Source organism: Salvelinus namaycush, chromosome 23 (assembly GCF_016432855.1).
Source record: "Salvelinus namaycush isolate Seneca chromosome 23, SaNama_1.0, whole genome shotgun sequence".
Lineage (NCBI taxonomy): Eukaryota > Metazoa > Chordata > Actinopteri > Salmoniformes > Salmonidae > Salvelinus > Salvelinus namaycush.
Window position 1 is genome coordinate 35,242,625 of NC_052329.1, and position 12,169 is coordinate 35,254,793.

Consider the following 12,169-nt stretch of genomic DNA (forward strand, 5'->3'; position numbering starts at 1 on the left):
AGGCTGCCCTGAGGGGGTTGCAGTAGTTGGAGACAGACTACACAACTACGCCCCCTGCTGACGGTGCATGGTCATAAGGAGTTTCCCTTATATAACGTACATCATTTGATCACTGACACTGTACATGATTTAGATAAGCAGTTATCTATAGTGACTTATTTCCCAATTGTATTCGATTCATTTTATAATGTGCCAGGTAAACCAGTATATTAGGGCAAAGGTAAGGTGATGGGCCAATGGGGAAAAAGGTAGACACATGATGATGATAACTCAGCCTAGTGTGCCCTCTTGTGGCTGTGTAAGGAGAATGAGAAATCATCCTTTACACTTGCCCTAAAGAGGTCAACACAGTCTACGCAAACGGCGTCGGAGGTCCGTTTGCGTTGCGTTCCAAATATTCAGCTGCACAAATGTACGTAGAACTACGTAGCGAGCCATGCAAACGAACCTCTGTTGGCTCCGTTTGCGTAGACTGTGTAGCGCCCAAGAGATTATTTGCTGGCAGCCAACCTTGGAATTTAAAGCACTCAGACTAGACATCTCAGTCAGAGATAAGCTTAGGAAAGGCAGGTAAATGACTGAGTCGTATCAACTCCTATGTCGGTAATGTCTAGTACATAGTGTCCAGCATTTCCACCTTCCTTTCCAAAACCAATAGTGTAACGTATGCTTAAGCTAGTCAGGGTTGGAGTCTGTTCAGGACATGAGTCGAAATTCATAAACAAATCATTATCAATGAATTTACCTTATTGCCATGCCCCCGATTTTATAATTAGCCTAATTAATGGAACTAACCTTGAATATCATGCACTCTCAAGAAGAGCTACCAGTTGGAGTCTGAAGTTTACATACACCTTAGCCAAATACATTCACAATTCTTGACATTCAATACTAGTAAAAATTCCCTGTTTTAGGTCAGTTAGGATCACCACTTTATTTTAAGAATGTGAAATGTCAGAATAATAGTAGAGAGAATGATTTATTTCAGCTTTTATTTCTTTCATCACATTCCCAGTGGGTCAGAAGTTTACATACACTCAATTAGAATTTGGTAGCATTGCCTTTAAATTGTTTAACTTGGGTCAAACGTTTCGAGTAGCCTTCCACAAGCTTCCCACAATAAGTTGGGTGAATTTTGGCCCATTCATCCTGACAGAGCTGGTGTAACCGAGTCAGGTTTGTAGGCCTCCTTGCTCGCACACGCGTTTTCAGTTCTGCCCACAAATTTTCTATAGGATTGAGGTCCAGGCTTTGTGATGGCCACTCCAATTCCTTGACTTTGTTGTCCTTAAGCCATTTTGCCACAACTTTGTAAGTATGCTTGGGGTCATTGTCAATTTGGAAGACCCATTAGCGACCAAGCTTTAACTTCCTGACTGATGTCTTGAGATGTTGCTTCAATATATCCACAATTTTCCTGCCTCATGATCCCATATATTTTGTGAAGTGCACCAGTCCCTCCTGCAGCAAAGCACCTCCACAACATGATGCTGCCACCCTCGAGCTTCACAGTTGGGATGGGGTTCTTCAGCTTGCAAGCCTCCCGCTTTCTCCTCCAAACATAACGATGGTCATTATGGTCAAACAGTTCTATTTTTGTATCATCAGACCAGAGGACATTTCTCCAAAAAGTACGATCTTTGACCCCATGTGCAGTTGCAAACCGTAGTCTGGCTTTTTATGGCGGTTTGGAGCAATGGGTTCTTCCTTGCTGAGCGGCCTTTCAGGTTGTCGATATTGGGACTCGTTTTACTGTGGATATACTTTTGTACCGGTTTCCTCTAGCATCTTCACAAGGTCCTTTGCTGTTGTTCTGGGGTTGATTTGCACCAAAGTACGTTCATCTCTAGGAGACAGAACGAGTCTCCTTCCTGAGCTGTACGACGGCTGCGTGGTCCCATGGTGTTTATACTTGCGTACTATTGTTTGTACAGATGAACGTGGTACCTTCAGGCATTTGGAAATTGGATGAACCAGACTTGTTGAGGTCTACATTTTTTTTTTCTGGAGGTCTTGGCTGATTTATTTTCCCATGATGTCAAGCAAAGAGGCACTGAGTTTGAAGGTAGGCTTGAAATACTTCCACAGGTACACCAAATGACTCAGATGATGTCAATTAGCCTGTCAGAAGCTTCTAAAGCCATGACATAATTTTCTGGAATTTTCCAAGCTGTTTAAAGGCACAGTCAACTTAGTGTATGTAAACTTCTGACCCACTGGAATTGTGATACAGTGAATTATAAGTTAAATACTCTGTCTGTAAACAATTGTTGGGAAAATTACTTGCGTCATGCACAAAGTAGCCAAAGTAGATAACCAACCTAACCAACTTGCCAAAACTAGTTAGTTCACAAGAAATTTGTGGAGTGGTTGAAAAACAAGTTAATAAATATATATATATACTGGCTTCCTGTTAAGGCAAGGGCTGATTTCAAGGTTTTACTGCTAACCTACAAAGCATTACATGGGCTTGCGCCTACCTATCTTTCCGATTTGGTCCTGCCGTACATACCTACACGTACGCTACGGTCACAAGACGCAGGCCTCCTAATTGTCCCTAGAATTTCTAAGCAAACAGCTGGAGGCAGGGCTCTCTCCTATAGAGCTCCATTTTTATGGAATGGTCTGCCTACCCATGTGAGAGACACAGACTCTGTCTCAACTTTAAGTCTTTACTGAAGACTCATCTCTTCAGTGGGTCATATGATTGAGTGTAGTCTGGCCCAGGAGTGTCAGGACTACCTGGCATGATGACTCCTTGCTGTCCCCAGTCCACCTGGCCGTGCTACTGCTCCAGTTTCAACTGTTCTGCCTGCGGCTATGGAACCCTGACCTGTTCACCGGACATGCTACCTGTCCCAGACCTGCTGATTTCAACTCTCTAGAGACTGCAGAAGCGGTAGAAATACTCAACTGACACAAATGCCAACTGACATTTACTCCTGAGGTGCTGACTTGCTGCACCCTCGACAACTACTGTGATTATTATTATTTGACCATGCTGGTAATTTATGAACATCTTGGCCATGTTCTGTTATAATCTCCACCCGGCACAGCCAGCAGAGGACTGGCCCCTCTCTAGCCTGGTTCCGCTCTAGGTTTTTTCCTAGGTTTTGGCCTTTCTAGGGAGTTTTTCCTAGCCACCGTGCTTCTACACCTGCATTGCTTGCCGTTTGGGGTTTAAGGCTGGGTTTCTGTACAGCACTTTGAGATATCAGCTGATGTAAGAAGGGCTTTATAAATACATTTGATTTGATTGAGCGCAACCTAAGTGTATGTAAACTTCCAACTTCAACTGTAAAAACAAGCAGAATGCTGCTAGAGCATAAATATTCCTTGCCTCTGCTCTGACTAGAGCTTGTCTGGCCCATTAAAGCATCTCTCAATAACCACTTCTAACACAGAGCAGTGAATTAACTCAGAAAAGACTTGGGTTTGCCAAATTGGACTTTCAGAGGAGGTTGACATTGTACGAGGTGTGCGAGTGCTCATTTAGGGGCCATTCACACCTCGTTACAACACTGGGGCAGAGGCCCGGGAGACCAGGGGCAGGCCATGTTCCCGAAACAGCAACAGGATGGCCATGGGAACTCACCAAACATCAGGAAGTGGCCACTCATTGCTCTGAGAGATGAAAATAGTTCAAATCAAATGTTATTGGTCACATGCGCCAAATACAACAGGTGAAGACCTTACCGTGAAATGCTTACTTACAAGCCCTTGAGCAACAATGCAGCTCAAGAAAAACTACTAGAGTGTACAAGATGGATGTATGAGACCATAGACCCTCACAGCAACAAACTGGGAAGGAGCATTATAAGAGATGTTGCTTGAGCTAGTGAAAGGAATGAGAATTGGTTGTCACCAATGTTCCCTCTAAGCTGCTTGCAGCTCCCCAGGACTGCCTGCGCAGAGAAGCACGAGATTGAACTTCACTCATTGTCATACATGGATCTGTGCCATTCTCTTTGTTTACAGCATGAGCGGTCGTGAGTAGATGCTCTTGTTTTGAGATCAAAGCGAGAGCTGCATGTTGCCAAGTGCGCACATTTGTTCATATCCTTGGCTAGTTAGTGAGTTAATAGCCAAGTTATAGATAATTGGTAGTCAGCAATGGGGAAGTGAAAGCTTCCTACAAGAGCGCAAAACCTGTGCATTTCTAGAGATCTTTGAAAAGGGAGTCTGGTAAAGAGATTGTATTTTGAGACAGGCTTGAATAAGAAGGTAGCATCATTTCTGTGATTCTCTGTAATAAATGCTATAGGAATAATAATGCTTTTTATTTTGTCGTGGTTTCTTGAATCAAACATTCAGTCACCTCCTTGTCTGAAGGACAAGTGGATAAACGGGTTAATGTCAAGCCCTGCATGTTTTTTTCACAAAAGTCTCATGGAATGTAGGCTTACATTGAACACCACTCATTTGCAGCTACTGTAGGCTGAATGATAGAACAGCTATTTGCATGTTAAGATGTTATTGAATGCATTTTCCCCATAGTTTTATTTTTTAATGGTAGGCCACTCCAGTAGGCCTATATTATGAACAAATAGGGGCTGCAGGTAGCCTAGCGGTTAGAGCGTTGGGCCAGTAACCGAACGGTTGCTGGTTCGAATCCCCGAGCTGACAAGGTAAAAATCTGTCGTTCTGCCCCTGAACAAGGCAGTTAACCCACTGTTCCCCGGTAGGCCGTCATTGTGCACAGAATTTTCACAACATTCAAGTTTGCGCTCAGCAGACGTGAAAATTGCTCAATGCCGGATTTTAAAAAATCTGTTTTGGAAATTCAGCAGAAACTTGTCCAACACCTAGAGCAGTGGTCAATCTTTCGAGTCATGATCACTTTTATAGTCAAAAAGCAAGCAGAGATCTATCGCTCAGAATTTTTTTTTAACTTAAAAAGAACATTAACCTACTAAAAACAGTTCTGTAGGAATGGAGGTTTGTGCAGTAGGCCTAATATATTATTCACAGCATATTGGCTATATGCCTGGCCTACCAATATTGTTCTTCTCAGACCACATATTTCAAAACTCGAGCTTTGATAACAAAATTAATCAGTTGGTGTAGCACTTGCGAGGCACAGCTGAGCATAAATTGAACATTTGCTTTTTTTATTTTACAGGACTGATGGTACCTGCCTCTGATGATCAAGGTGCTTTCAAGACAACTGGGAACTCTGGAGAAAGACAAAAAACGAGGTCAAATCATGACGCCAGTGACCCTCAGTCACAGTCCATGCTCTCTTCTTCCATCTTCGAGACTGACCAGAGGGAGGGGACAGTCGTCCACCTGAAGGCCAAACTCGAGTCGCACTGCATCTTCCTCACGCACAAATTAATGTTGTTCCTATGACCTGAGGGCTATCGATACACTTGGCTACTCACTCATTGTATCTGCAGAAGCAAATGGAATTAGGGAGAAGCGCTTTTAAGCTTTGTAATAGTGTTGAACAAAAAGTGTTGACAGCGCTGAATTAATAAATACTTAAGACATTAAGTCACTCTTTGCTGTATTTGACAGTCTCTCTCTGATCATGGTTTTAAAAGTTATGAAATCTCACTTAGCCAAGTATGCTGTGGCCGAGGAAGCTGTAGGAATGGTGATTTGAGCTATCCGATTTATTGGTTAAAAAATGGGAACACTTTGCCTACAGGGCTTCTGAATCAAGTGCACCTACCGCCAACAGCGCAATAGGAATAATACATTTTATTAAAATGAGCACAAGCCTTTCTCGTGAGCTTTTCTACAGAAATGTTTGCCGATCGACTAGGAATGCCTTGATGATCGACCAGTCGATCGCAATCAACCGGTTGGTGATCACTGCCCGAGTGACAAAATTGTTTCTCATATTACAAGATAATAGTTTTAATCGATTGCAAAACAGGGGAAAATGGGAGCCAAACAGAACCCAATCCAAAGGCTACTTGACATACAATAAGGCTGTAGAATTACTGATGTCACTCAGTACAAAATTGAGTGCCTCCTTACTTTATCCCCCCCAGAGACTCAGTGTAGATGACTAGTCATGCTTTCACTAGCATGTTAAGCCTTAGAACCTTGAGGCAACTGCATTAATGCAAAGCCAAAGATATGCTGCTGTACATTGGCCTTGAAATGTTACTGCATTAATTTACCCTTGCAGTCTTCCATCAGACAGGCGTTCCAGACATTAGGCTCCTCTGCTTCCTGAGAGGAAGCCATAGAGATGAGAACAGGGTCCAGCTCCTTTTCTCACAGTGACACACAAAGACATCCAACACAGCTCCTCCAGTCTGAGGGGGACATGGGTGGGATCCAGCACCCAGAAGCCTGGCACACTCCACTCACAGCAGCCTGACAAGTGTGCCCACAAGAGCCCTTTGACGTGGGTGATAGGTGAGAAAAGCTTACTCTTAAGTGCCCACCTACAGCAAAGTTCCAAACCCAGAGCTCTAACCTCTGGAAGTGGGCCACAACTCACAGCAACCTAACAAGTGTGCCTTTTGAAGTGGGAACAAGCTTAAACTGTAAAGTGAACAACAGTGCATGAGAAGTGAAATAAGTGTGCTCTTTGAAGTGCCCCAAACCTTTTACCACTGACACAGGCCACAATCTCCTGAGAAGTGTAACCTTTGGTGGCTTGGTCTCACTTAAGGCAGGACATGATGGGCAACACTTCATGAGGAAGTGTGCCAGAGGTGTAGAACCGCAGACCAGGATATAATCTGACCAAACAGGACCAAATCGACCACTTAACCTAAGACTTGGTTGTAGAGCTACTGATGTCCCTCAGTACAAGAATGAACACCTAATTTCCTCCCCACAGAAACTCATAAGTGTAGATGACTAGTCATGTTTTCAGTAGCATGTTCAGCCTTAAAACCTCTGGCTACTGATGAATTCAAAGCCCAAATATGCTGCTGTACAAGATGGCCCTTGGTTGCAACTGCATTAATCTACCTTAGGACTCTTCCATTGGACATGTGGGCCAGACGTTCACGTTAGGCTCTTCTGGTTCCGGAGAGGAATCCATAGAGATGTCAACAGGATCCAGCTCCTTCTCGCACTGACACCCAAAGGGTTCCAATTGACACAGCTCCTCCAGTCTAAGGGGAAAAGTGTTGGATCCAGCACCAAGAGGTCTGGCACACTCCACTTACAGCCTGACAAGTGTGCCCTTTGAAGTAAGAGAAGTGTGCTCTTTCAAGTGCCCACCTTCCCAATCCCACACCTCTAACCCGTGGCAGAAGGCCACATCACATAAGGCCCACATTCCTCAAATCACAGCAGCCTGAGAAATGTGCCCTTTGAAGTGGCCACAGGTTAACTATAAAACACCAAATGAGGGTCTTTGGTGATGAAGTGAGCCCTAGGAAATGTCAAAGTCCCCAAACCCACAGCGCTAACCCCTGGCACATATCACAGTTACCTGAGACATGTGCCCTGAGGAGGACGTCGCCCACCATCCTGTTCTCATTCCACACATCCTGCCCAAGCTAATGCCTCTGAAAACATTAGTGATTACAAGAGTCATCTCCGCCAACTACAGTATGTTCATCTTGAGGCAAGCTCCTTCAGTGGCTTTTGGATTATATTTTACCGTCTGATTGGGTGTAACTTATAGTAAAATGGTGATACATTGCTGTAAGCACAAGAAACCTTAATATTAGGTAAGTAGCTGGTCACCTCATGTACTATGATAAGGTTTTTCACAAATTGTTGAGTAAATGGACATCAATTCAGTCAGGGATCGAGAATTCACATCATAAAAGCTAAGCCTTGGAAAGGTGTTGCAGACTTTATGCTCCTCTGGTTCCAGAGAGGAAGCAATAGAGGATGAGAACAGGATCCTTGGACTTCTCTCACAGTGACACCCAAAGACCTCAAATTAAACACAGCTCCTCCAGTCTGCAGGGACAAGTGTGGGATCCAGCACTAAGAGGCCTGGCACACTCCACTCACAGCAGCCTGACAAGTGTGCTTTTCAAAACGCCCACCTTCCTAACCCAACACCTTTTACCCCTGGCAGTTAACAGACTATTTACAGTAGGCTGACAACAGTGCCATTTGAAGTGGACAACAGGACCACACCTGAAAGGTGAAAGAAGTGTGCTCTTTGAAGTAGCCACCTGCCCAGACTCACACCTCTAGTCCCTGATGTGCCTTATGGGAAACCATACACACCGCAAGCGCTAGCTTGAACCAATTGACGAGCTACATGGGATCTACCTGAGAAGTGTGATAAGTGTGTCATTTTACATCACCACCTTCCGTTAAGCACACTTTAAAACCCACTGGAACAAGCCACTGTCTGCTTGAAGTTCTACAGAACTTCGTCTGGCAATCTTTTACCTCTACTTTTCAATAATTGGTCCTATAAGGCAAAACACCATACATTCTGCATCTAAACATGTTAATGAAAACATACCGCGTTTCCTTGTTCATCCACTGAATTGCTACCTGTAGACAGGGAGGAAAAACACATTACTCATGATAGTATTATACATCTATTTGTTTGAAACATGAGTATTTATTGCATTGCATGCATCAGATGCCATGTGTCCACAAATCAAATTACTTCTGAAAAGCATACAGCACCGCACAATGTGTCATGTTTTTCAGAAAAGAGACAGACATCGTGAACCATTCAACCATTCCTTTTGACAAGTATGGTCATGTCTTCTACCATCCATCTAGGCTGACTAATGACAGAAAGTACAATAACACTGGAATATGCCAAGGAATTTAAATATTTGATTCCTAAACAGCTATTAACAACTAACTTGATCAGAAAAGTCAGACACGCTTTAAAAACACACACATATATATATATATATATTTAAACACATTTGAGAAAGACATAAGACAAGTGCAAAGAAACTTCTGATCAAACTTCTACACCATTAAGATGAGATGAAAGGCGAGTAATATACAAAATGCCCATTCACCAAAAGCTCAAAACAAGTTATCAAGAATGCCCTCCTAAAAGGAAATATTCCACAGAGCAAGGAGAGGGTGTCCCAAATCACTCCACTATCTTCAGTATGACCTTCACTAGTGCTGCTGGTTAAGTGTCAGCCCTTGACATGCTGCTGCTCTGACAGAGTGGAGGGAACCAAAGAGGAAAAATGCGGACTCACCGAATACGTACACCATGCCGACGGCACCCCCTATCCCCATCAGGCCTGCTAAACGCATCACCATCTTCTTGGCATAAGCTGTGTTCTCCTTCTGTTTCTTGTCCTCTCCCTGGTCCTGCTTCTGCTCCGAGTCCCCATCCCCCTCTGGAGGGGGCTGTCCCTGTCAATGCAAACAGCCAGGTCAGATTCCTTTATATTTCCTAACACAAGCCAGCTAGACATTATATATTGGGAATACATAGCTACAATACAGAATAGCTTGGAAAATAAGGCATTTTTATAATTTAAAGGGAAATGAGATTATGCATCTGTAACGGATGTGAAATGGCTAGCTAGTTAGCGGTGGTCCGCGCTAATAGCGTTTCAAATCGGTTACGTCACTCGCTTTGAGACCCTGAAGTAGTGGTTCCCCTTGCTCTGCAAGGGCCGCGGCTTTTGTGGAGCGATGGGTAACAACGCTTCGTGGTTGTCAGTTGTTGATGTGTGCAGAGGGTCCCTGGTTCGCGCCCGGGTCGGGGCGAGGGGACGCCATAAAGTTATACTGTTACACATCTAGTATATCTTCCAAGATGGCATAGCAGTCAGACGTCCTTTTGTCCTCGTCTTGTCGTGTCCCATATATACACTGCTCAAAAAAATAAAGGGAACACTTAAACAACACAATGTAACTCCAAGTCAAAGTGTTCCCTTTATTTTTTTGAGCAGTGTATATATATATATACACCTTTCTTTGCATATCTTTTATATCTTTTATTTTCCAAAAACTCAACTTCAAAACGCTTTCCTGCAACCCGCCTCACCAATTACAAAAAAAAGTATTATTTACTTCAAATCTGAAAATCCACAATAGAAGCTAGCCAGAAGCTAACCAGAAGCTAGCCAGTTTACTGGCTAACGTTAGTATTTCAGCTAACCCCGGTTTGTGGTCATCAGCTATTCCTTTAGCTCGTTAATCTATCGCCACTTTTGTACAACGCGACTCAGACCAGAACATACCGGACCTATTTTTCTCCATATCCCCGGATTTTAACCGCAAGCTCTGGACATTTACACCTTGATTTCGCAGCTAGCTAGCTGCTACTCGTGTGTCTATTGGCTTACGTCGATCCCGAAGAAAACATAAATTATTCCGGAGCTAGCCAGCTGAAGAGTTCCATCAGCCACTCCTGGGCTACAATCACCTATCTGACCCCGTTTCTGCCAATGCGGAGCCCCACCGGGCCTTCACGACTGACTACCGACGTTATCTGCCCGAGGGAGTTATCCAACTGGCACCTCCGTCGCGACGTTACCTGAACGCTCATCTGGGGCCCGCTAATCGTTAGCTGTCTTATCGGCTGCTATCTGAATAAGACTATCGGACAATTTTTTCTTGGGTCACTATAACTATATCTATTTTGCCAATTGGATTGATCCCCTCTACCACACGGAACCCCACTAATCTACTGACGGAAACGCACGAGGCGGCTAAAAACAGACCTCCATCCTATGCTAGCTTGCTACCGATAGCCCGGCTAGCTGTCTGAATCGCCGTGACCCCAACCAACCTCTACTCACTGGACCCTTACGATCACTCGACTAAACATGCCTCTCCTTAATGTCAATATGCCTTGTCCATTGCTGTTCTGGTTAGTGTTTATTGGCTTATGTCACTGTAGAGCCTCTAGCCCTGCTCACTATACCTTATCCAACCTTTCAGTTCCACCACCCACATATGCGATGACATCACCTGGTTTCAATGATGTTTCTAGAGACAATATCTCTCAATACCTAGGTTTACCTCCACTGTATTCACATCCTACCATACCTTTGTCTGTACATTATTCCTTGAAGCTATTTTATCGCCCCCAGAAACTTCCTTTTACTCTCTGTTCTAGACGACTAATTCTCATAGCTTTTAGCCGTACCCTTATCCTACTCCTCCTCTGTTCCTCTGGTGATGTAGAGGTGAATCCAGGCCCTGCAGTGCCTAGCTCCACTCCTATTCCCCAGGCGCTCTCTTTTGATGACTTCTGTAATCGTAATAGCCTTGGTTTCATGCATGTTAACATTAGAAGCCTCCTCCCTAAGTTTGTTTTATTCACTGCTTTAGCACACTCTGCCAACCCGGATGTTTTAGCCGTGTCTGAATCCTGGCTTAGGAAGACCACCAAAAATTCAGACATTTTCATCCCTAACTACAACATTTTCAGACAAGATAGAATGCAACACCGCCCCCTTTGGCCAATCTACTGCAAAGATAGCCTGCAGAGTTCTGTCCTACTATCCAGGTCTGTTCCCAAACAATTTGAACTTCTACTTTTAAAAATCCACCACTCTAAAAACAAGTCTCTCACCGTTGCCGTCTGCTATAGACCACCCTCTGCCCCCAGCTGTGCTCTGGACACCATATGTGAACTGATTGCCCCCCATCTATCTTCAGAGCTCGTGCTGAAACATGCTTAACACCCCAGCCATCCTACAATCTAAGCTTGATGCCCTCAATCTCACACAAATTATCAATGAACCTACCAGGTACCACCCCAAAGCCGTAAACACGGGCACCCTCATAGATATCATCCTTACCAACTTGCCCTCTAAATACACCTCTGCTGTTTTCAACCAAGATCTCAGCAACCACTGCCTCATTGCCTGCATCCGTAATGGGTCAGCGGTCAAACGCTCCCTGAAACACTTCAGCGAGCAGGCCTTTCTAAATCGACCTTGGCCGGGGTATCCTGGAAGGATATTGATCTCATCCCGTCAGTAGAGGATGCCTGGTTATTTTTTTTAAATGCCTTCCTCACCATCTTAAATAAGCATGCCCCATTCAAGAAATGTAGAACCAGGAACAGATATAGCCCTTGGTTCTCTCAAGACCTGACTGCCCTTAACCAACACAAAAACATCCTATGGCGTTCTGCATTAGCATCGAACAGCCCCCGTGATATGTAACTTTTCAGGGAAGCTAGAAACCAATATACACAGGCAGTTAGAAAAGCCAAGGCTAGCTTTTTCAAGCAGAAATTTGCTTCCTGCAACACAAACCCCCAAAAGTTCTGGGACACTAA

General features: G+C 44.1%; 1 protein-coding gene across 1 annotated transcript in view; it reads right to left on the reverse strand.

Annotated features, from left to right (window-relative positions):
- Window positions 1-12,169, reverse strand: part of LOC120018368 (mitochondrial import inner membrane translocase subunit TIM50-like) — a 32,137-nt gene that overhangs the window by 16,626 nt on the left and 3,342 nt on the right. The window contains exons 2-3 of the mRNA XM_038961530.1: window positions 9,120-9,279; window positions 8,408-8,439 (exon numbers count right to left, since the gene is read on the reverse strand). Of these exons, the coding sequence (XP_038817458.1) occupies window positions 8,408-8,439; window positions 9,120-9,279 (192 nt within the window). The remainder of the gene's footprint in view (window positions 1-8,407; window positions 8,440-9,119; window positions 9,280-12,169) is intronic.